At 32.2% G+C, this 26,876-nt stretch overlaps 1 protein-coding gene across 6 annotated transcripts in view; it reads right to left on the reverse strand.

The window, feature by feature from the left end:
* The window catches only part of LOC143197764 (uncharacterized), a 108,643-nt gene that overhangs the window by 3,225 nt on the left and 78,542 nt on the right, over window positions 1–26,876 (reverse strand). For 2 of the 6 annotated variants that reach the window (XM_076406506.1, XM_076406489.1), the window contains exons 16-27: window positions 25,015–25,146; window positions 23,777–23,958; window positions 23,612–23,722; window positions 23,295–23,530; window positions 22,655–22,958; window positions 16,853–17,030; window positions 16,590–16,814; window positions 16,258–16,498; window positions 14,177–14,320; window positions 8,451–8,591; window positions 5,108–5,337; window positions 3,048–3,230 (exon numbers count right to left, since the gene is read on the reverse strand). In XM_076406506.1, the coding sequence (XP_076262621.1) occupies window positions 3,048–3,230; window positions 5,108–5,337; window positions 8,451–8,591; window positions 14,177–14,320; window positions 16,258–16,498; window positions 16,590–16,814; window positions 16,853–17,030; window positions 22,655–22,958; window positions 23,295–23,530; window positions 23,612–23,722; window positions 23,777–23,958; window positions 25,015–25,146 (2,307 nt within the window). The remainder of the gene's footprint in view (window positions 1–3,047; window positions 3,231–5,107; window positions 5,338–8,450; window positions 8,592–14,176; window positions 14,321–16,257; window positions 16,499–16,589; window positions 16,815–16,852; window positions 17,031–22,654; window positions 22,959–23,294; window positions 23,531–23,611; window positions 23,723–23,776; window positions 23,959–25,014; window positions 25,147–26,876) is intronic. The other 4 variants (XM_076406534.1, XM_076406517.1, XM_076406498.1 and 1 more) reach the window with 3 other exon arrangements.

Raw genomic sequence — 26,876 nt, forward strand, 5'->3', positions numbered from 1 at the left:
CTCACTAACTTGATCAATACAGCATTTAGATTAAAAGAAGTCCCAGGCATTTGGAAGATGGCGAAAATTATAATCATCGTAAAACCTGGGAAGTCACCAAACGAAATAAAAGCTTATAGACCTATATCACTGCTGCCAGTAAAATCTAAGGTTTTTGAAAAACTCCTGTTGAAAAGAATAAAACAGATCATAGAGAGGAAAAACCTAATACCAACACACCAGTTTGGGTTTATTAACAAGCACTCAACAATTGACCAGGTTCACAGAATAACAGATATTATTGAAAAAGCCTACGAAAGTAAAAAAGTATGCTCAGCTATATTCTTAGATGTACCACAAGGAAGTGTACTTGGACCAATGCTTTATCTACTCTACACTTGTGATATACCACAAATGGAGAATATTACGATGGATACATTTGCTGATGATACTGTGATTATAGCTGTCGGAGACAATAGTGAAGAAGCCTCACGAAAATTACAACAGGCAAGTGACAATATAAATAATTGGACAGAAGCTTGGAAAATAAGAATTAATGAATGTAAATCTGTACATGTGCGTTCACCTATAAACATACCGTATAAACACCAATAACATTAAATAATACCATATAGCAACAACGCAAAATATCTCGGAATAAATCTGGATGCAAAACTTCGCTGGAGAGAACATATAAAGAAGAAAAGAAAATAACTGGAATTGAAATATAGGAATATGTAATAGCTAATTGGAAGAAAATCGCAATTATCAGTATATAATAAATTGCTATTAGATAAGCAAATACTGAAACCTATATGGACATACGGAGTTCAATTATGGCGATGTTCTGCAAAGAGTAACATAAATAAAATACAAATTTTTGAGAACAAAGTCCTGGGAGGTATTATGGGCGCACCCAAATACTATAGGACTGATTACCTACATCGAGATCTTCAGATACCCACAGTCAGTCAAGAAATTATGAGAATTGCAAGAGGGCATGAGGAAAGACTCCATTTTCATACGAATATTGAAATATTGCAGCTTTTGGATACTATCAGAATAGGATATATACTCAAAAGAATCAAACCATCTGATCTTGTGTAGTGTTGTGTAGTGAAGTGCATATAATAAAGAATACAGCAGTGATATGTATAACCATTATTTCACCAGAGACTGAGATAGGGCCGATGGGTCCTTCTAGTTATATACCTAGATTTAAGTTATCATAAAGACAAATTGTAGGTTAGACGGAAACGACTAATAATAATGTAATAATTAAATAAGCATAAAAAAATAACACAAATAAGGGGAGCTAAAAGTATTGTGCATATATAATTTAAAAATTGACATAAACACGAGACTGCAAACATAACCATAACGAAGTGCAAGCTCTATCCACATAGCACACCCATACCGAAGTGGTAATGATTATTTGGTTAGCGACACTTGTCTTAGCATAAGCTAGATTTTATGGAGAAAATCGATTTCTCGTAGAAATCCGAAGAGTTTATAACTGTTAAGGCATTTCTAAAATTTTGCAGCCCATACATAGTTTCCTCTAATCTGGTTCAGTCGTTGACTGTTGTTCAGTATGTAGTAGACAGTAATCCAATCTCAGTCGATTGAGAGCTACGACATGGTGACAAAGGGAAGAAACATGAAGAGAGGAGAAAAAACCAGTTTTAACTTCAAAGAGTCTGTAGTTGTTGGCCTCCTGGGCGCAACAACGTTGTACCTCGTCCTTGGTGACAAGAAACGAATGAGATAAGGGCAGTATTGATACAAATATTTGCGATGGGGTGGGAAGAGGAGGCTGCCGATTTAGCCGCACTATCTGTGTGCTCATTTCCCTGTATACCAACATGAGAAGGGATTCACAGTAAACTTGTGCTTATGTAGTCATTCAGTTAGAGGGTACGGATGATCGACAGCGAGCCGGTGAACAGGGGATGGTAGAACTTCTGTTCCAGGAAACATTCGATGGCATTTCGGGAATTGGTAAGGATTAGCCATTCTTTGAAGGATTCTGTTGTGATGTAGGATAAACCTTTGAATATCGCGAAGAGTTCAGCGGTCAATATTGAACCCTGTTCAGGGAGCTTGAAACGGAATGCCCGGTTGTCCACCATAAGCCCGAAAAATGTGGAACCTTTTACTATTATATTATAGTTTACTAATATATTACTATTATAGAAAGACCTTTTACTACCAAGTTTAGAACTTATTCTAATAATACTCGATAATATTGCGATTGCTTTATATATGATTTTTTGTAACTATATTTGGCTATTGGGCTTTATATTTTATTTTTGAATATTTTGCAGAAATGGGAATAAGATATTTTTCAACTCCTATAATATTTTTGTTTGTGATGTCAAATTATAAACCACATAGTTCAACAGGACAATTCCATTTTGAAGTATATCCGAAATCTCCTAGATAGATTTAAAACGTACAATGTGGAATTCAAATGTTTTTGAGAAGATGCAGTTGAATAATTTACAATGCAACAAATGCTTTGGTGAGTATAGTAGTGGTTATATAACAACTGTGAGTTTATATGATCATATGCAATGTGAAATATTTTATTGATAGTATGTGTATTAAATAACTAACATGAGCTACTAATGATTGATGGTGGTATATTTTAAACCTTAAATTAGGAATTTGTATATTACGAGAAAAAATTATTCGGAAAAATGCATGGGTATTTTCATATATCATAAATTGGTAGATTCTAACGCATAATGTTTTAATTTTTTACTTTAAAATATGTGCAGAAAATTTCAATGAACAGATATGTCAAATAAATAACAGTTAGTTGATTCATATCTTGAAACTATATTCATACAATATAATATGGTGTAAAAATCGAATTAATCAAATTGTAAAATAATTTGTATACGAGTTTTCTTGTTTGTGTTGAGATTCCAGACCATAAATGAGTCGAGATATGCATGTTATTAATAAAAATGATGGAATCAAAACTATTTTTATCAGTATCATGGCCTACTAAGTATTACAAGGTATTTGTGCAACTGTCGACAGCCAAAAAATATACTTACACTATCAGTCTTATAATAATAAAGGCAATTGTTTTGTTTGAGACAAAACCATCGTCGTATCCATTTGTTCGACATTGTTCCGCTAGCGTATCCGCTTAGTTTCCACAAATATCCGCTGTAACATCCATGGTTGTCAGTGTGTTCATCGTTCGATGTGTTTAAAGCGTAACATGTTCTTGCTACCTGTGAAATAGTATAAACTTTAATTATAGATTTAAAATTATATGTATTGTGAGAGAGTATTCCTACATAAATTACACAAAGCCTACATTATTATTGTAATATATAAATAAATAAATAAATTAACAGAACAGATATTGGTGATTGTCCTAGTTCTCACTAGTAACTAGCAGTTCCAGGAATTAATTATTATGTTTTGAGTACGCATTTATTGAGAAAAATTGGTACAGGTTAGGTTTAGCCAAAATAAAACTTACTATTCTTTTTTCTGTTTTTATAGTTTCCGAACTTATTATCATATTGCTGGTAATAAAGTGATACTGATACTGTTAATAGAAATTAAATCGATTATAGGTTTGTTTATTCATCTACCTATTTTCGTATATCTGTTTAGCATATTATCGGCCGTTTCAACAAGGTACAGAAAAAAAAACATAAGTTTTCTATGTACTAGGTATTTCAGTCAATTAGTGGATTTTTATATAGCCAAGTAAATATCTTTCGATTGGTTGATAATTAATTTTCAGCTTATCTGTAAGTTCTTTACGGTTATCAGAAGGGCTTATAGACAATCCTTATAAAGGTGATCGACAAAATAATATGAACACCTAACATATGATTTTATTATATATATATATATATATATATATATATATATATATATATATGTATATATATATATATATATATATATATATATAATTTGTCGAGGTCTGGTCTGTCTGCTGGCCAGGGAAGATGTTTGATTAGATCAAGTCTTAACATTTTTGGCCGTGCGTTTGTATATATGTATGTATGTAATTCATAACAATATGACCAGATAAAAACAACGTCACCCAAATTATAACGATCCTCATTAGTGACTGTAGGCAGCTGGCGGTCCGGATTGTAGACTTCTTTTGCGGTTCTTCATCGGACCATACCATATTCTTCCAATAATTAAGTGTCCAGGTTTTATGATCACTACCCCAGTTTTCTCGCAGCTTAGTTTTATCAGTAGTTTTATGTTGTTTGGCCACAAATACTTTTAATTTCCTTAGGTGTGTTAGTTGGATTTCGCCTATTATTTCTCTTCGCTGATGGTTTCCATCTGGGTTTTCCATCTTTTGTGTATGTTGTCATTAAAGTGAACACTGTCACTCGTGAAACATTAAATAATTGAGCTGTTTTTTGGCCACAAACGCTCTCGCTAACCAAGCACCAACAGCTTGTAAAAAATGCAGCACGTAAACTGAGAAATACATACTTATCGCATTAGATACCCGGAAGTGGTGTTGACAACAGGTAAGATGTAAGATGCTATATTGTATGGTGTTTATATTATTTTCATTATCCCCTCTATGTGTTTAATAGGCCTCTATAGGGATTTGATATATTGATTTATAAATTGTTATATTTAAGTTGCCATGGTAACCATTTTTATGTTCCATGAAAGGGCCTCGACGACAAATTATTTGAAATCAATAATAATTTCAATTATAAGCATAATCTAAAAAATAATTCTTTTTTATACCTGATTTTCCTCGAGTGTTATCATATTCAATTGGTTCAAAAGATCTAAATAATAGTGTTAGTTTGTTGTTATTTTGTTTATTTGTTTATCAGTTTGCAATTTACGGACTAAGTGTTCTTTTCAGCTCAGAAATATTATGCTAAAAGCCATCACTTCTTAGACTTGTATTTTGATACAAGATAATGGTGTTAGACCCAGGTTTAAACTCGAATTTTATTTGAATATTTTTATTACAACTAACAAAGAACCTTACTGATGTTGTCTACTCAGATGCTTAGAGTTTTAACCAAATCACTATTGCTCCGATTGTTAATGGATAATCTTATATAATGATACTATATAATATAATGATTATTATTAGACTTACTTCTAATGTGAGTGTGTCGCTTCCGGCATGAGCTATTTTAACCACTTCAGAGTGGCTTTTGTCCAACACGCTAACACCATTAACGGACAGCACAATATCTCCGACTTCTAAACCGCTGGACTCGGCTGGTGTTCCAGGTTCGATGGCGGACACTACCACTGGTTTGGAACCGTGGATTCGGAATCCGAACTCGCCGGATTCCCGATGCACGACGACTGTTTTGTCACATTCTGAAAATTAAATAATTTCGATTAGGTTATGCCTCTATCGTTTTTTAATAGCCAAGTTAATTATCTAATTACTGGTCATAAAATTAATAACATTTATATTTAATAGTTTTATGAATGAATTACTTTCCTAACATTTGAAAAATAAAAGAGGTCATTTGCTACCTGGCCATACGTTTATTTCCTGTAATCGCAGAAGTTTTAATGAAACTGTACATAAAGAGGTTTAATATAATAATTGAAAATAGTAATATTACTCTAGAACATCAATTTGGGTTTCGTTATAAATACGGAATTATAGAACAAATGCACAGCCTGGTAAATCAAATAAATCCAGGTTTGCAGGTTTTTCCAAATGCAAAAAGATATTGCTGGGCTGCATTCTTGGATATATTTCTGGTTTTTGATCAATTTTAGCACACATGGCGGCGGGCTAAACTAAAAGAGCTTTTCCCTCATTTGTATTTTCAGCTATTGAAATCTTGCAGATATATTTAAAGAGTCCGACAAGTCAGTGTGCTGGGTCCAGTGTTGTATTTTCTTTTCTGTATATATCGCTGATTTGTCGATCACAAAATCAGTACAGTTGCAATATATGCAGACGACACTACAGTCTTAGTATCCAATGTAGATTCAATGATCAAGGAAACTTTAAACACACCTTGATAAAATAGAACTATGGCAGAAAACGTGGCGTATTAAAGTCAATGAAACAAAATCTTTGCGTTGAATTACCAGTGAGCATTAATTATTGCAAACTCCTCTAAGCGGAGGATGCTAGTAACTTGCTAGTTGCCCAACGGAAACAACTTGGATTTAAGCTAAACCAAATTATACTTAGGTATATAATATTAGTGTAATTCCAAGACATTGGAGTCTTGCGTGTTATAGTAGATGGTTCGTATTACGTCTCTAATGAAGTGATACAGGGTAACATGCCTCTAAAACCAATAACGAGTATAATTCATTAGTTAGTGTTATGTACTTCAAAAGGTTGTTAGTACGTACACCTGAATGTACTTGCGAATCATATGCGATTGATAACAGCGTAACAGCGTGTCGTAGGTAGATTAAAACGTTTACTACCATCAGTTCTTATTAATGGGCAAATATAAACTTTAGGGCCAGATTTAGAATAGGATATTTTATTTATTGATTAGCTCTTGCTGAAGATATCGTCTACATGTCACGTGTAAAATAATTATCATAAGAAGGACTTATTGCTCGCTGGGTAGATTACGTGCGGGTTTTCTTCTCTTTTCTTCTTCTCTCAGGTCTCAGATCTTTTTTTTTTAAATACTTTGTAAAATATATTTTTTGGATAATGTATTTTAAACTACAGCTATGGTGAAGTTAATGAACAACATCATATAGTAAGATTGGAAACCTGTTAATAACATGACTTTGAAATCATATATATTTTTGTAAAAATTTGTTACGAATTTAATTAACTTTATTAACTTGAAGTAATATGATGCTGAATTGCATTCATTTTGTACTAGCACATGGTACATGACCACGTGTTAAGTTGCAATAAGTTGTTTTAACATTTTAAGGGTGCTGGGAAAGCCGGCAGTCCCATCCGACGCATTATTTACGAAGATCGAATTATTTACGAAAATAATCGAAAATCGTCCAAGACACTAATAAATTCAAGTCGAGAAACGCCGAATGACGATACATATTCGAAAAGCCATTTCTGAGACGAACAAAAACGAATTCATTGCAATAATATAAGAAAGAATGATGGGAACTACCTACCATAAAAACATAAGGTAGATTAAGCAAAATCTTTATTGGGACTTTAAATTGACTGATAGGATTTTATTCATAATACTCGTTCAAAAGTTGTGGCGCCGGTTGAAGTCTATTTGAAATATTAAATAAAATTTATACCTCTTCGCTACCTGTCTGGGTAACAATTCACACCAAAGAAGAAAGTAAAATTTTATATTCGTGGATGGTTTTGCAAGATAAACAATTCCATTCGTTCACTATAAATGCCCATTTTATATAAGAGGTATGAGAGATATATAAACGAGAAAGGGTATCAAAAACAATTTATTGGTCTAAATCAATTAATAGATTTAGTATTGTCAAAACCAAAAATATATTTTTCAATGAACTTATTTATTAGATAAACCGTTGAGAATATAATGGAGGTCACCATATATAAAATTAAAGGGAAATATATATTTAATATATAGTATAAGTAACACTTAATATATCAATGACGTGTTTTTTGTTATTTTAGATATTTACATGAATTATATATAAGCATTAATATCCACAAAATAAAATGCTGTAATGATCATTATTTTGATTAGACAAGTACTACAATGCTGTTAGAATTTCATAACAGATCATTGTATCTATTTAACATAATAGTTTGCTGTGCTGATGATATAATGACGTTAAATTTAGCGAAATAATTCTCTTTAATACATAGACATGAGACAACTTCGAAATATGGAAGACCATTAAGTTCACTGCGTTTTTTTTACTAGATATTTTTTTAATACAAAAATAACCACCAAGGTCAGGAAATATAAAAATCATTCTAAAAACAATTTTAATCATATTTCATAAAAAAATATTGATATTGATTTAAATCAGCTTCTGAGTAATTTAATGATTCTCTTGTTTATCGAGTATAAAATGAGTCGACTTAACAATATATATTTATATAATTAAAACTTATTTCGGTACATTAGATCTGTTCTTGGTGGTAAACATTCAAATCACTAAAATAACTTTGTCTAATACCTTAATTAAAAATAATGAACGTTGTGTTACAACGACATTATTTATTTTTAAGAATTGTGTTATAATTAATGTTGTAACATGACTCCAATATTATTATTCTCATGTGTAATTATCGTTAAATGTTAATCAAAATAATATAAGCTAAACAATGAAGTAATTTTATAAATGTTTGCTATCTACTAAAGTGAATGTTAAACATTTGAAATAATATAATCCTACGACAAGGAGACCATAGAAACACGATTTTTTTCATCAAACATGTTCTACACACAATCGATTTTGGTTAGTGATGTCAGAACACAACAAATGAAGTCAGTGGCTGTTAGTTATTCACACATAAAACTCCATACCGTTTTTATTTTCTGGATTTAGAATCGTTAAGGCCTTATTTTCCCGACACCACACAAGCAGCATCAATTTGAGCACCTCTTCTAGTCTCTGTTTCAAATCCATACATTCGTCGCTAGGGTTACACTGTAAACTGCCGTAACCTGAACGAAAGAGTGAATAAATTTTCAACGCCGTTAAATTTCTATGTTGTATTATTAGGTGTTACGTTATCTGATCGCAAATCAAATATAGATAAGACGATTTAGGCCGGTTTCATTCATGATTGGAAGGAAATCGTGAAAATAACGGGAGATCCTGCGGCTTATTTCATAATTTCGTGTTCGGTTTAAAAATAAGATATTTTTTCGGACATACCAAACGCCATGTTATTTCTATCTCATGCGGTGTCGTAGCTGGAAATGCAAGGCACGCGTCTGGATCGACTCCTGACTATTTCGAATGTTATGTGCCGGTATGCGAACCAGGCGCCTGTTACGATCCAATTTTAATCGACGACCAGAGGCGTGCCGGCGTCGTTCTTCAGTGACGTAGGTCGATTACTTATTTTATTCTTGTTTTTTTTTAATTTGAAATACATGTACATTAACGAACGATATGATTTATGTTAATAACAAAATACTTTTCCCTAATGTATTTGTTTTTATATAAGTGTTTTCGTTCAATCCGAGAAATTTTGTTGGAATAAGTGGCTGGAAAGTCCACCAATTGATAAAGTTTTAATAAGTTAATTAAATAAGTTATATATAAAAAGAGTATGTTAAATGACTTATTACATTATTCATTAGATTTATTCAGTTGTATTCTTCGGTTTAAGGAAGCACTTTTTTTTAGAAATTTGACTTTATAGCCACCATTCACCCTTTTTTATCATTTTATTTAATCTTTTTCGACTGTCTTTTCAAACTTCAAGTTATTTGAGCCAAAAATAAATAAAAATGTTGGGTTTTTTTAATTGGATTAAATCAAAATAATGACGAAAATTAAAACTTCAAAATATTATAAAAGTCACACTGAAGAACTTAAAATAACTGCTAGAAGATATACCCTATAGAGTCATCATGAAATATATAGAGAAGCTCTTAGCAGGTTACCTGAAAGTTAATGCCGTTTTTTTTTTGAATAATAAAACTATATAATTTTCAAGAAAATGATTGATTTGATTTCAATACATTTTGTCCATTTTTCACGCAATTTATGTCATGCAGGATGCTAACCCAAAAAAAATGTTTCTTTTTGAGCAAAACCATTCATCGAGTCAGTTTGTAACTTCTTCGAAATTCGCGAAGTCCTTTTCTACAAGAGCGTGTCCCATTTATGCGAAAAGTTGATAGTCGGACGGAGCAAGGTCTGGAAAGTACGGCGGCTGCGATAATATGTCCCGTCCAAGTGATTTGAACAGTTCCTTCGATCGATGGACGAACAGCTTTGCTTTATGAAACACATTATCGTGCTGTAAAATCACTTTACCGTGTCTCCGGGTCCATTCTGGGAGTTTTTCGATCAATGCATGGTTTAAATTAATCATTTGTTGTCGATAGCTGTCACTATTAACTGTTTCACCGAGTTTCAACAGCGCCACTTTGGTCTCGCCAAACACAGAGTACTTATGTTGCGACTAAAACGATTTGTGATTGTTTACATTTAGGGTTTTACTCGTCACTATTCGATGCAGAAATACCGATCATACATTTGAAGCAGCATTTCACAGACGATGTTTCGATTTTCCATTTATCTGTCATTCAATTGATGTAGTACCCATCTTTCCATCTTTTGCACTATTATGGAATAAATTCAGAGATGCAGTTTTATACAGTTTGCAGTTTGTTGATTGGAAGGTGATCGAAATACCTATGGAAATACCATGTTGTTACCATTTGTAGCGAAATCGACCTTTTGGTTGCAAGACGCAGCAACCAGTTTAAAAAAATATAGTCTTTTAAATCATTTTAAAATATGGGGGATTAACACTGTTTGAATAGAGAATGGCTGCGACCAGTCGCTAGCAGAATAAACAATATTAAAACACTTCTTTTTATATATGAGTCTTGAGGCGACTATGCTCTGTAGGGAACAACATGCAAACATTATGATTTTAATGTTGAACATAAAAAACGCTCAGTTGGATGTAGTTATTATTAAGCCACTCAAATCGAAGGAAATCATAGCGGGAGATCGCTATACATTGTAATTAATTGGTTTGAGACCAGACGGTTGTTATACGGTTTTACGGTTGTTATAGAAGCAAAAATGCGATAGTCATTGGCAAGCATGATAATGCTACGCTACATATTTTTGAATTGGTGGTTATATTCGACTTAGTAGCTTTTAATTTAAATATGTAGTGACTGACGATGAACAGAACTTTCAATAGTTTGGTACTTATTGTTTGGTATAGAAATAAATAAGAAATAAACTTAATAAAAATAAATATATATCTTTACTTCTGCAGTGCTGCATGTGTCATATTATTCGTTTTTGAAAAAACTTCAAAAATTTCAAATTTAACTAATCAGTCATTAGAAGTCGTCACTTTTTTCCGTTAGAACAAAACAGTTTCAAAGTAAATTAATAGTTTTGTTTTAAATTCTATACGTTTCGTAACTTTTATTCTTCATAATAAAATGTATTGAAAGGAAAACGAACGACATGGACGGATTTTGGATTAAAGCTGTACTGTATGTTGCTTTTTCCTATTTTTGTTTTTTTATTTACAAACCAATATGTTCCTACTTTAAAATACTATTATACGTTTTTAATGACATATTCCCAATAGCCTGTTCTTGTTTCTTTATCGTTAACATTATTATAATAGTTCGAGAAATTTTGATTATATTAAAATATTTAAGCATATTTGGATTGCTTACTTTCTACGTGAGACTTTTTGAAGCAAATATTTCCTCTTTGATACTTTTCATTTACAGCTTTTTATATAAATAAAAAAAATAAATCAAAACATAAATTGAATATTAATAGTAGAATAATAATCGCAGAATTTTCAAAATGGAGCACTCTGAAAATATGTCGTGTATGTGGTATGTCACCAAATGAGTTGATTAACATTTATTCTATGATATGTCTTGAAAGTTTTATTTAAATATCAACAAACTGTAAATTTAATATTTCAAAATGGCGGATTTGTTTTATGTAATAATTTCAGTAATTTTTTTACTGTGCCATATATATTTTATATACGTAGATATTGATAATAAACTTTGTTAGTTTATCTCGGGTAATAAACATTTTATAACTGTAAAAAAATCTAATATAAGCTTATATCTAAGGCAAAAACTAAATTATGCCATAAACGAAGAAGTTTTTATGAGGCATAGCCGGGCCATAAAGATTTCAGCAAATCATTTCTCCCTCTCTCTCTCTCTTTCTATATATATATATATATATATATATATATATATATATATATATATATATATATGTATCGTAAAGTATTTATAATAGACTGTGTTACTGTGTATTCAATCGTATCGCGTACGTTGGTTACTTCATGTTCAAGTCACTGTCATTGACAGGCTTCAGTTTTCACTATGTGTTATTTCGTCGACATGTGAACACAAAAATTACTGCATTGTGCATTGAAAGTGTCTGAATTTGTAAATCGACCTTGGGGGAATTCTTACTTTTTTACTTAAAATTGTAGAAAAAAGGCGGTTGAAGGTCAAATACTGTGTGAAGTTTATGAGCACTGTGATACACCCATTTAAATTTGTGAATACTGGTTTTGAATATTATAAGTGGTGGTTTTGACGCCGAAGATAAAGAGCGATCTGGACAGTCAAACCAAAAATTATTCGATGTAATCTGAATCAATGGGAATGGCTATGTACTACAATCAGGGCCTGCGCGAAAAACGGCCTAAATACGAGTCAATACACAACAATGTTATTCTTCAACATGATAACGTTCGAATACGTTGCAATACCGGTGAAAACATACTTGGAAACATTAAAATGGGTATTGCTACATCACCCGCTGTATTCTCTAGACCTTGCTCATTTTGATTACTACTTATTCCAATATATGAGTCGTAACCTGTCTGAGCAGCGTTTTACTCCTTATACCAAAAAATTGGTCGATTTATAGATAGCCTTAAAATATTTTTCTTTCAAAATAGAATCTGTAAATTGCTTGAAAGATGAGAAAATGTAGCTGCTACTGATGGACATTATTTTGATTGAAATACATTGTTCCGATTTATCACAATAAAACTTCAAGTTTAAAAATATATCTTTTAAAACATGTTTTCCTTCCAAATTCGCCATTTTAACTGATTATTTGTACTCATTCTTGAGATCATATTTTATTACTTCAATCAACATGATTTCTTGCCCAACTCTAGTCGTATGTGTTGTTGTTGGATTTATTAGGTCTCCCTATAAGTTCGCGGAAATGTAACAGATTTTCGGGAAAAGATAATTAAAATTGATACTGCAAATATAATATATTTAGGAGAATATAAAAGGTTAGAGAAAAGTAATTTCTTTTTTCTTCTTAAAGCTTACCTTCGAAGTCGCATATTTTTAGTATATTTATTCAATGAAGACCAGCTATAATTTAAGGTCAATATCGATATTAAAGATGACCTCCGCACCGAGGGAACAATTGTTGAAAAATTCGATGAAATTCTTAGACATCTCGCGATAGAAGGATTTGGAACTGACCATCCACCATAAAACTATTTTGAACCATTTACATAAGACTGGATACCAATAGGACCTCGACATCTGGGTACCACATGAATTAGCAATAAATATTGTAATGGGCAGAGTTTCTATTGATGAACTATTGGCGAAGCGAAATAAATTCAAGCCATTTTTGTATCTAATGATTATGGGAAATAAAAGGTCGATCATAGGTAATAATTTGCGAAAAATATAGTAATTGAAGCCCGAAAAGGTTTTCTAAACAGTTATAACATAAATAAGTTATAATATTGCACGTATTAACGCTAAGGAAGCGGATTGTAAGTGTCTGGTGAGATTTGAACGGAACTATTCACCATGAACAGTTGGAACCTAACCAAACCATTTTCCCAACCGTTCTCTACTGTCATAACTAAGGCCATAATTGATAACATAATATAACTCTCTAAGGCCATAATTGATTAATAGGAAAGGCACTGTCTCCCATCATAAAAGGCTAGGAAGTTAACAATATTGCCAGGAAGTTTTAATACCTGAACTGTGATGTTACCTGGACTGCAGATATATCAGAATATTAAATGTATATAGTCACTTTGAAAACTAGGACTCTTTCCCACACAATAATAATTTGAGGTGAAAAGATCCAGAAGTATCGAATCAAAGACTGAGCTAAATCTGACAAATTAACCGGAAGTTGAAATGCCATGAAATATGAATATGGTATCCATTGGGGGAACTGTATCTGACGATAGGCGGTACTACATGAACTTATTGAACAATTTAGTACCTATGTGTTCACTATAAACTATAAACTTTCGAGCAAATAATATTTAACGTAAAGTAATGATATCTCTCCACTGTGTTGTAAAAACATCTGAATTTTTTTAAAAACTTATCCTGACTATTTTGAAAAATGTTTATCGAGTTGAGATATGAAATTCCTTGAAATGTTTATGCACCTTATTTATAAGTGGGATTAATTACGGTAAATATTCTCATTTAACTTATACTTATCGTTTCCTAATAAGATAAGTTGAAAATGCTAAGATACTGATAATTTCACTTACCAAACGATTTATTAGTTTGCTTTTTGTACATTTCTAAACAAGATTTTCGATGGACCATTCGATGTGTGATGGCTTGGTATCTTTTCCGAAAGTCCTGTTCCGATTCTGTACTGGATACCGAGGTCCTGCGGATTTGTTCTTGCTCTAAAATTAATTAAAAATAATTGTTTAATTTTAAGCCCAGTAGTGGTATAAAAGTCATAAATATAGCCAGCTACTCTATATCTTTATTTTAAAACTATCCAGTATTAATTAAAATAGACTTTTTATAAAAATAAGAATCTTACTTAAATATTATGTGATTATGTGGATTATATTTTTACATTTATTTTGATTAGCGCTATCTATTGGTAAAATGTAAAGTGTCAATGTAAATAACCGTTAAACCACTTAACCTAACTGTTAAATTTGATGCTTTTGATATTTGTCTACATAAAATAACAGTGTTCCATTTAGTACTGTTGAGCTATTCCATGTATAGAGGGATGAAACGATGAAAGGCTCAAAATTGCATTTTCGTCAGTAATTACTTTTGTATGTTTATTTGAAGAAATGTGCTGCCAACGCCTATCAAACACTTTTAGAAACTTAAGGAGATGCTGCTTTGTCTTATCTCAGCTTCCGGTTTTGGCTTCAACGATTTAGAAGTGACAATTTTCATGTCAATGGCAAATCCTGGACACGAAATTTCGCAGGCGAAGAATTGCAAGACTTATTGGACGAAAACCCAGCACAAATCCTCAGAGAACTTTCACACAGCTTAGAAGTTAATTGATGGACTATTTCCAGGTGTTTATAAGTTATAGGGAAGAAAGAATGGTTACCGCACATCGCCTGAAAAAGTCATTTCGAACCGTTTCATTACTTGGCAGGCAATAAAAAGAGTTTTCTGCAGCGTATTGTAAGTGACGATGAAAACTGGATATGATATGACAACTTCAAACCCAAAGAGTTGTGGGTTAACTCGGGGTTATTAACATAACTAAGGGGTATTTACATCTACTCTGAAGCGAAATATTCAAGGCCACAAAGTCTTGTGTCCTTATGGTGGAATCAGTAAAGTAAAATGTGTTACGAACTGCTAAAGCCGAATGAAACTATTACTGCAAATATCTATGGCAGCTCTCAGCTATATTTTGCAAGAGTTGTGAATAAATGCTGTAGCTCGAATGGAGAGTTTTGCTAAATGCAGTATACTCAGCGGACCTCAAGAGGCCTTCTGATTACCATTTAGTATCATTAGTATCACTATGTTGCCAAAAAGATGGAAAGAGAATGTATAAAATGATGGAAGTATTTTGGTCAATATATAGTAGTAAATAATCAAAATACATGCAAGCATGTAATATTATATCGTATCCTTGCTACTGTAATGGTTCTTCTTCTCTTTCTTCTTTCACCGCATATATTGAAAAGTGATTATGTGATCATTTTATTTGGTTTTAGCAATTTATAGAGCAGAAACGTAATTTTTCATCGCCAAACCACCATTGTTTTTAAAAGAGCAGATTTACATTTATTATTTCGACAGGAATTTTCATAGCCTCAAAACCTTTTTTTGATGGAATGAATGATTGATTTGATGGATTTAAAAAAAATTGGTTATGAATTTATGAAAGATGTGATGTTAAATATACATCGATTATTTTAGTTATGTTACAATTATGTGTTCATTTCCTAATGATTTTATAGACAGGTTTGATATGAAATACAGGAAAATAATGCTTTCTGTTCTTCGTGTTTAAATCTTTTTGAAGCTTTAAAACGCCTTTCTATTTTCTGTATCAGAGGAAAGAAAGATATACATTAGTTAGGTAAACTTATTATAACTGAAGGATTCATATGGTGAGTTTGAAAACAAATAAATATAGAATATCATGATCGTATACTAACATAAGTTCAGCATACCAATAAATGTTAAAAAGGTTTTAAATTAATATAAAAGTCATGTACTTTAATACTTGATGATTGAAAAGTTATTTCGATTATTTTTTTTTTCAATATTTTTATCAATCAGAAACCTATTTGATAATGATTGTGAAAATACTGTTATACACTTTTTTGATGATAGAATATTTTACCGGTTGGTGAGAGGATACTGGAACTTTGTAATTCGTCCCTTTCGTCGACGTAGAGCCAGAGACCCGTGGTATAGCTGACGTTATAGACTCCTTGGTCGTCGTCTTCTTCGGGGTCACCCGGGAGGATGCTGGGGCTACTGTTGGCTGTTTTGAGTTGCTCTTTGCTGCAGTATGGCGATCTGGCCATTGGTCGGAGTTTGCTTTTGACGACTCCACCAGCCGCCCCGCTGCGTTCTTCTGACTGGGAAAATTACTGATTAAGTTCCGAGCAATGAACACGCGCATGACAAAAATGATCTTAGTTCAAATATCCACTGGAAACATATTTTTACCTTTGCCCTCGCATCCGGTCTGTATTTATTCCGCTTGCCTTCCGCCTGACTACGTTCCTCTGACTTAATACGTTTATCCAGCTTTTTGAACAATCGACCAGGTTTAAGTTTAGGGGAGTCCTCGAATCCAGCTGGCGGTCGAACTATATCAGGTTGGTGGCCGTTACTGCTGATGCTCTTATCTGGGTCGTCAGTCGCCAGATCCACCTGAAGCGAGTTAGAAACCTAAAATAATTATTAAGATAAACGCGTGTTACGTTTACTTCTTTTCCGCAATGTAGGCAATGGATTTGGTGGTCGGTAGTGTGACTGCTAGGATCGCTGTAGAACACGCTGTCGCTTCCTGGGCTGACGGATCGAAGAGACTCGGCACTTAAAGCTTTCAGAGTTGTTGTTTCCTTGCTGGAATTAGCATTCTTTTGTGGAGCAGGGCTTTTAGAACTGAAATAATAATAGATTTTAATATATTGCAATTAGTTCTTGATTTTTAATACACGTGGTATTAGGTCATTGCATGTGTTCAGCGATAGCTATTTATGTTATACAACTCTTAAACAACCTAACATAACTGTTAAATTCGATGGTTTTCACATTTCTCTACTTAAATTAACACTATTGCGTATAGTACTAGATTAGTTTTGTTTTTTGATCGAAAAAGTTATATTGTCGAAGCCCATCAAACAGTTTTAAAAATATTTTTATCTAAAAAATTGAACCGACTTCAAAAAATAAATATGGAACTTAGAAGAAATTAAAATATAATCAATTGAACATTTTAAAATAAAATATGTACATAATAATAATTGTAATAACTAAATAAAAATAATGAAAAACCTTATTTAACCGATCTACTACACGAATATATATTCTACTATATACACACAATTTAGCTTAATACCTACCTATTAATACTATCTATCATTTTGAAGTCGGTGCCGAACCCATGCAGTTATATTAATTTAGATTTGTATTGTTGGTAATTTAATTTTTTGTATATGTCACAAAATTATATTATTATTTTTATATTGTTTGGGCTCGGCACCGACGAGTGATCAGTTGGTAGTAGTTAAAATAATATTGTAAATAGATAAATATGTTTAGGTAGGTATTAAACTATTGTGAGTATATAGTAGAATATAAAATACGAACTATAGGATAGGTTAAATAAGGTTTTTGTTTATTTTTATTTAGTCAGTTATTACAACGATTATGATGTACATATTTTATTTTAATTTTTTTTTTGTGTTAAAAATAAAGTTTAACTATTTTAAATTTTTAGTGAGTTCCTTATTATTTTTTGAAGCCGGTTCAATATTTTTGTTAAAAATATTTTATTTTTTCTTTTTAGTGTTAGCTATTTACGTAGGGAATCGAACCCACGACTTCCGTTTCGGAGCTAAATGTTTTAACCATTGCACTATAGAAGCAGTTGTCTACAATGTTTATATGAGCTTTTATATGCTACAGTTAGTGCTTAAAAAGCAAACTGAATGGTTTTTGCACTGAACGATTTCCGATTTTCCGTCACATAAGCTCAGGAATAACATTATACACAAATGTCTGATTATTTTATAGAAAGAATATATGAAAAGTTTGTACGTGCCTTTGAAATTTGAGCATTTCCCTCGAATTCCCCCCTTCCCCCAACAGATCCTGATTTTGTTCGAACGGGACTACCTCGGAAGTGTATTCTTTCGAATTAAAAAATTAATTTTGAAAATCGGCCCACGATTGACGGAGAAATCGGCGAACATACATTTAAAAAATATATACAGCCGAACATAGAACTTTCTATTTTTCGAAGTCGGTTAAAAAAATGTGTGGCATTGCAACTGCTTCATATCTCAATTTTCGGTTATGGTTTCAACAATTTAAAAGAGGTGATTTTCATGTCGGTAAAAAGCAGGAACAAATAATTGCAAAAAAGTACGAAGACATTGAATTACAGGACTTATTGGACGAAAACTTATAGCAAACTTTCAAAAGGTTTCAGAAAGCTTAGCAGTTGATGAATCATCTGTTTACATACGACGAGAAAGATCTAAAGGAAAGGAAATGACTACCAGACGAAATGACTGGAAATGCCATTTCGAGTCATTTTAACATCGCTATTTCATTGCTTGTCAAGTGAACAAACAAAAATATTCTGTCATAGGTTAGTCCAGTGGAGCCATACACCTTGTGATCGAAGTGGAATATTCACGGACATAAAGTTTTGCTGTGAACATGATAGGTATGGTATGTTACGAGCTGGTAAAGCCGAGAATAATAAAAAAAAGTATAGAATGAAACTATTAGGGCCGAAATCTACTGACATTAATTTTTTAAAAATTATTTAATTAATATATTGTTACTAGTCGTTTCCGTCTAACCAACAATTTATGTTTATGATAACTTAAATCTATGTATATAACCTCCTAGTAACCCATCGGCCCTAACTCAGTCTCTGGTAAAATAATGTTTATACATTACACTGCTGAATTTTTTAATATATGCACCTCACTACACAATACTACACACGATCAGATGGTTTGATTCTTTTGAGTCTGTGTCCTGTTCTGGTGGTATCCAATAGTTGTAATATTTCAATATTCGAATGAGAATGGAGTCTTTCCTCACGCCCCCTTGCAATTCTCTTGATTTCTTGACTGACTGTGGGTATCTGAAGGTCTCGATCTAGGTAATAATCTAAGTACTTGGGTGCATCCACAATATCTCTAAGGACTTTGTTCTGAAAAATTTGTATTTTATTTAGATTACTCTTTGCAGAACATCCCCATAATTGAACTCCGTATGTCCAGGTAGGTTTTAGTATTTGCTTATAAAATAGCAATTTATTATGTATTGATAATTGCAATTTTCTTCCAATTAGCCAGTACATTTTCCTATATTTCAATTCCAGTTCTTTTCTTTTCTTCTTTATATGTTCTCTCCAGCGAAATTTTGTATTTAGATTCATTCCGAGATATTTAGCGTTGTTGCTATATGGAATGATAATATTATGTAATGTTATTGGTGCTTGTACGGTCTGTTTATAGGTGAACTGCACATGTACAGATTTACTTTCATTAATTCTTATTTTCCAAGCTTGTGTCCAATTATTTATATTGCCACTTGCCTGTTGTAGTTTTCGTGAGGCTTCTTCACTATCGTCTCCGACAGCTATAATCGCAGTATCATCAGCAAATGTAGCCATCGTAATATTTTCCATTTGTGATATATCACAAGTGTAGAGCATATAAAGGATTGGTACCAGTACACTTCCTTGTGGTACACCTGCTTTAGCTTCTTTTATTGTAGAGTAAGCTTCTTCTTGTTTGACTCTAAACATTCTGGTTGTAATATATGATTTTAATAGTTCGGTGTGTTGTTTTGGTAGCATTTTCTGTAGTTTATGAACAAGGCCTTCATACCAAACTTTATCGATGGCGTAGCATAAGCCTAAAAATATAGGTAAGCTTACTTTTTTACTTTCGTAGGCTTTTTCAATAACATCTGTTATTCTGTGGACCTGGTCAATTGTTGAGTGCTTGTTAATAAACCCAAACTGGTGTGTTAGGTGTTTTCTCTCTATGATCGGTTTAATTCTTTTCAACAGGAGTTTTTCAGAAACCTTGGATATTACTGGCAGCAGTTGTATAGGTCTATAGGCTTTTATTAAGTTTAGTGACTTCCCATTTTTCGGGATCATTATAAATTCGGCCATCTTCCAAATGTCTGGGGCATGTTTTAATCTAAATGCTGTATTGATCAAGTTGGTGAGTTTTATAATTCCCTTTCTTGGTAGTTTTTGCAGTAATTCTCCTATTATTACATCCTAGCCTGGTGATTTCCTGGGGTTAATGTCAGTTTTAATAACTTTGGTTAACTCTTTCGGCGTTACTAATTCAATCATCGAATTTTCAGATTTTATTTCCGGCAAATTATGTTCCATATTAGTTTCGTTTGGTTTGAAAGTTTTTTCTAGATATTCAGCAAATGCTTCCGCTTTTTGGTCATTGTCACGTGCCCAATTCCCACATAGATCTCTTATAGGTGGATTGTGTAGACATGAGCGCTTTAGATATTTTGTGGCTTTCGAGAGTGAGTAATCAGTTTCTTTATCATGTGTTATATTTCTCAGATTTTTTGTTTTTAATTTACAGTATTTCTCTTGTCAGTCTTTGGGTTATATTGTTTGAACTATTTTTATTTTCAGATGTTCTGTTTTGTTGCCATTTTTTTCGTAATTTACGTTTTTCAGCTACCACTTCTTTTTGACAATTAATTCCTTTAGTTGTACTCTTAATTTCTGGAGTATTATTCCAAGCAGCTTGTTGAATATCAACTACGAATTTCTCTGCTTCAAAATTTAATTGCTCAGTTGTCTTGAGGGGTACATTTAGTTGAATTCGTTTGTTCAATTCTTCAGCAAATCCTTCCAAGTCTGTTCTGTTGTTGGTTAACATTGGGTTTCTTTCTTCTCTTATCATATTTTCGCTCAACGTCAGAATCACTGGCGTATGATCTGAACTTAGCTCAAAATTTTCTTCGACCTTTATATTGTTGGATGTTATGTTTATTACTATGAAGAAATCTAACAGGTCTGGGGTTTTCTCTTGATCAGTTGGCCAATAAGTTGGTCTTCCAGTTGACATGTAACTACATCTTAGTTCAGCAGTTGCTTTATACAGTTCATTGCCTTTAATTGTTGTCATTCTGGATCCCCATCTTGTATTTTTTGCAGGACATTCAAATAATTTATCTTTTTTTGATTACATTGATTGTATCTTGGAGGACAATAAATTGCGGCTATTTTAACCTTGTATCTGCTTGAATTAATAGTTACTGATATCTGATTTTCTGCTGTACTGAGCCCGGGTTCTTGATGGTGGGAAATGTTCTTTTTTATTATTACTGCTCTTTTTCCTCTTGCGGTGTTAGCTGGATATATGGTATGATAAAATATATATCCTCTAAATTGTTTAGATATTCTTAAAGGATTTTTTATTAAATAGGTTTCTGATTAGGCAAATATCTATTTTTTGCATATCTAGGAATACTTGTAGGGTAGCTTGATATTGCTGGATTCCATTAGCATTCCAAATTGCTATTCGGATATCTTTATTTGGCATTTGGGGTTTTTGGGGCTACAGGCCTAATGTGTTTTCAATTCTAGTTTTTCAATCCTTTCGAAAAAATATTCGATAATTTTTTATTGTTTGTCCAGCTTTCCTATTAGTTTAAGTAGCAATTCGTATATATATATATATATATATATATATATATATATATATATATATATTTATTATGACTATATTTTTTCGGTTGTTTCTTTTCACTTATTGTTTCTTGAGGTTTAATAACAAAAATTATTTTTGTGTCCGTATCATGTTCAAAGGCTAACATAAATAGAGGTAATGCTTAATGTTTTATGGCATTTTGCTTTTATTTTCTACTGTTCTGACATTCTGTTCTTCTGATCGCACTTTCCCTTTTTTATCAGTCTTTATAATGTTATTGTTAGAATTTTTTTAACGCTGCATTTGTGACACAGATTGCACTTTTGTTTCATTTCACTGACCGTCTCTTCGAACACGTCTTTACTCTGTGAAAGTCAAACGTCGACACTGACATTAATTGAGTAAATTTAATGAGATATTGTTGCAAAAGAGATTAGCAATATCGAGTAACAGATGTAAATCACCCTCTTAAAAGATACCGCTGGACCACGCGTTACAAGAATTTGAAGGGTTTATACTATTGCAGATCGAATGGAAAATGAAAAGTTCTGCTGCATCCTGCACCATTCGCCAGACATAGCGTCTTTGATTACCATCTTTTTAGAATGATGAAATTTGGCTCGGCGTGCATACGATTAAATAATATTAGGCGAAAATAGATCGACGATTGGCTATGGTTCCATACAGATGAGAAGAAGTTTCATTGACGTTGCCATTTTCATTAATATACATTGTACCTATGAAGCGAAAAATGATCAAAATAGATGCAAGCACCCAATATATTGTTTATTGTTAATCAATTCTACTAATTAATAAATCCCATGAGGAATAAAATAAGATTACCTAGGTTTTTTACTATCGAGATGAATCGATTGCAAACTTTTAGATTGCTTAAAAGATTTTCTTCGGCACAAACTGCCTGGTAGACTGGAAGGTTGATAGTCTGAACTGTTTCGTTTTTCACTTTTCTGTCTAATCGGTGATCGTGGTAAGGATCTTCTTCTATTATTATCTTTGCTTTTTTTGTTCTTTCTTGGGGAGCTCTGTCCGCCGGCATACTCTCGGCCTGTACTAGATTCATCGGATGTAGCCTTGTAGTTCTTTTCATCATATGCTACTGTTTTTTCTTTATAAGGCGATCTTCGACCTGTAGAAGTGAATATGTTATTTTTTGATATATTGGTTGCGAATTCATTTTGAAATATATACAATAGAAAGCCTACTCTTGCATATGGAAGTTAAGTTAAGTGTCATTATATAAGTTATCTGATGTGAAGTTAAGTGATATTATAAATACCTCCATTGGAAAAAGGATATAGTAAACATTGTAAAAATTATCGAGAAATAAATTTCCTATCCTTTGTTGGAAATGTATTTATAATTTAAGCCATTACATTTTTAATCTTTACAAAGCTGTTGATTAAATAACTTATAATGTGATGTTAACAATATCGCATTAGAAAACTATATAATGATTTCTAACCTTGAATATTTTTCTTTTGTCCTTGCATTGGGCTTCTGGTTCTCGACTTTGATCTCTTTACCTTTTCACCCAAAAATTTTGGGGTTTGTTCACTGCCTGGGGTGTTCTTAGATTCGATATATTTTAATTTCGGTTTATTGCTAGAATGTGTCTTAGTTGTGGTGGTAGTTAGTTCTAAATGGAAATCTCGTCTTTTCTTTGTCCTTTCTTCATGTCTTGACGTCTTTAATGTAAATCTAGAAGTCAAATTAAAAAATATAAATATCATTGTGTTTATGGAAAGCGCAAATTAATTAATCTCCTATTGTTGTACATACTCATCTTCAATGGGTGATTCATAGTAACCAGACGAAGAATAATGCACGCTTCTTTCGTCATCCTCAGAACCATGCCATGTTTTATTAGGACTGCCTGATGGTATTGAGTACCTGTGACGAACGTGGTCGTATTAATTTTTACGGTATATAATGTGGTTTGGTTACCTATCGAGTAAATCTGGGATTGATGTACCCACACTATAACTTCCACAAGAACTGCTGTCATCAGATGGCGTAGATCGTCCACTAATAATTTGTGGAAGCGGGGCCAAAGTATTAACATGAGCCACTGAAGATGTTTCGGATGGGGCCTTTGATGAATAGGACGGGGAAAGCGATGGTACAACCTATAAGATAAAGCTAAGATTCAACACTATTAAGAACATATGTAGTTTTATTTTCAGCATTCTACTTAAAATATATGTAAAACCTGTGGTTTAGATTTAATTTGAATATGCTGCTTATTTACATTTTGTTAGTTCGTTTACATTATTAATCTAAATTAAAATGAACTAATATTTAAAAGTTACATTAATGTGAATATGAATTAATTATTATGTACATTACCCAAAAAATGACTTGTTGATTGGAAACCAAAAGATTGATTTGTGATGCATGAAAAATAAAAAACAATATAGGTTTTGTTGGGTAATGTCAATAATTAATAGTTATTAGTATTAATATTAACATTAAACGTATTTTAATATATATTTTAAATAGAATTTTAAAATAATTATAGCGAACAATGTTTGTTTACAACTGTTTATAAATAAAATTGATAATTTTTAACATTTACCAACTCAACAAATTAGGCAACCAGACATACGCAAACTGCACACAAATATAATGTTGAAACATATATCTGAAAAGCGATGGAATTTTGAACTATTTGTTATATACAATGGATTTAAAACTTGTTTGACTATTATAAATGCTGGAACAATTTTGATGGGTATAGTGCAGTTCGAAATGTAAACTTAGATTTTATTATCAATGTGAAATAATTATAACTATGTGGCCTGTGACACCTAAAATATATTATGACAATTATGCCGTTCATAGTGGTTTTGATTTTATAAATTTCTGCAAGTAGCTATTTATAGGATTACTCTTTAATGGAAGTTGCAATTAGAAGAAACTAAATGATAATAATCCAATTAAATGCCAACTAAACCGTTTTTCTTTGTGCAGATATCAACTAGTTATATTTACAATTATATGTGTGGGTTCTTATAAATATGTTTGACCCATTGTTGTGGTGCAACATTGATTTCTTTGCTATCTATTTCGAACTGCACTCTGGATATATCAGCTCGCGAACAACGAACAACAATTGTGGTTGAATTTCGTGTATCGACAACATCGACAACGTTGATAACAACAACAAACAACAAAGTGTTTACCATGTCCTCGGCCACGAATGTATCCAAGGAACCCTTGGCGCTGTCAAAGCTAGATTCGCCAGCCTCGTGCATGGTGGCTCTAGCGATGGCTTTTTGAAAGGCCTGCTGTTGGGCCACTTGTCTTTCGAGTTCCTGCCGTAATTGGTTCAAGTTTTTATCGGTGTATTCATTGTTAATGGTGGGAGTGCGTGAACACGCACTGGGCGAGATATTTAGCAGAATTTATGGCAAATTTGGATGTTGGATGCTTTTTATACAGGATGTCCCATAATGAGCTATACTTCCGTTAGTGTTAGAAATATTATGGATTGGTTTTAGCACTAATATTTCGAAAGGAGGTCGGTGTACATCAACACTCTTTCGCTCATCATAATACTGATTTGAGTTTTTTAATTTTGAAAAATATGTTTAATGAGTAGAAAATTAAAGAAGAAAGATTTTTTAAAATTAATTAATTAATTTAGTTTATTAATTAACAATCATACTAAGCTATTTGTAAAAAAAATGTCGTTAATTAATTACACATTCCTGCTTCTTTCACGGACTTTTATAAAAGAAGGAGTTTTTAATGCTATGAATTGACGATGCCAATAATACAAGTTAATTATAGTTTAAATTAATTAAATGTCTTTAATTATGAATGGAATATGGAATTTTATATGAACTGTAAAGGAGAGTAGATTTTGTGTAAGTTCTGTGGGCGATATTTGTTGAAAATATTTTTCGTTTTGATTTATTACAATTGATAAGCAACTAATCTTGCTATAAATCTATTTCATGTAATGCTTGTTTCGAGGTTTGTTCGAAAATTATTTTTACTTTATATTTCACAGATGGTAATATTATTCTTCTAATTCTTAATCTTAATCAGTTACCTTATTAATGAATATTGGTTCTCTGGGATCAACTTGAGTAGTAAAATGGGATTGGAATTTATTTCGAACATATAAAACATTTATTTAAAAAAAAATATGTATTTGTCGCATAATGCTAAACATGTATAATTAATTTCCGATAACCTTGCGAAGCTAGTATTTTTTTAATTATAGTTTTCATTATATTAACAAAATGGTATAATATATATTTTTGAAGAGTTCTTTTGAGTTAAACTTAAGAGAATTTTGCAGAGATCGAAGCAAGTGGAACGAAGCAAGGTTCGGGTTATACGATTGATTCCTCAAAACATCTCAACCAATTTTTGAAGAGCGACTAAATATGCATGTACTCAAGATTTTTCGTCATGTAAGATAATATCTTTCCTATTAATTAATTCTGGTCGTTTTTTTTAATTGCCAGTTTGAAACTCGGTTTTAGTTGTTGACCGAGATTTTAATATATTATTTGCCTAGGTTCAATCAGCTCATAATGAAAAATCCCTTTCTAATCCTACCAAGCCTTGAGCACCACTTTTCTTGAAGGCAATGTGAGCTTTGCATTGTGAAATAGCTTGTGACTTTGATATCGACGTCTATTTCAGCTTGATTTCGTCTTGTTTCAACAGCGATTCACATATGGAAACCCTACCCATTTTCCACTGTTAACTTATGTAGAATAACAGGTCAATTGAAAAATCTCCGGCCTACCATACAAATTATTTTTTATTTATTATTAGTTAAATTAGTTTTTTTTATTCAACATAATTCCCTTGAAGGGTGGTACACTGATTATAGCGACCCTCCAACTTTTCGATACCATTTTTGTAGTACGATTTGTCCTTTGCTTCAAAATAGCCTCTTCATTCGACGAAAATTTCTTCCCAGTGACCATTCTTTTGAGATCTGAGAACATGAAATAGTCGCTGGGGGCAGATCTGGAGAATATGGTGGATGAGGAAGCAATTCATCGTTTTCACTGACTTGTCA

This window comes from Rhynchophorus ferrugineus, unplaced genomic scaffold, assembly GCF_030347505.1.
Source record: "Rhynchophorus ferrugineus isolate W39M unplaced genomic scaffold, kcgeb_rfMv2 rfM1, whole genome shotgun sequence".
Taxonomy (NCBI): Eukaryota; Metazoa; Arthropoda; class Insecta; order Coleoptera; family Curculionidae; genus Rhynchophorus; species Rhynchophorus ferrugineus.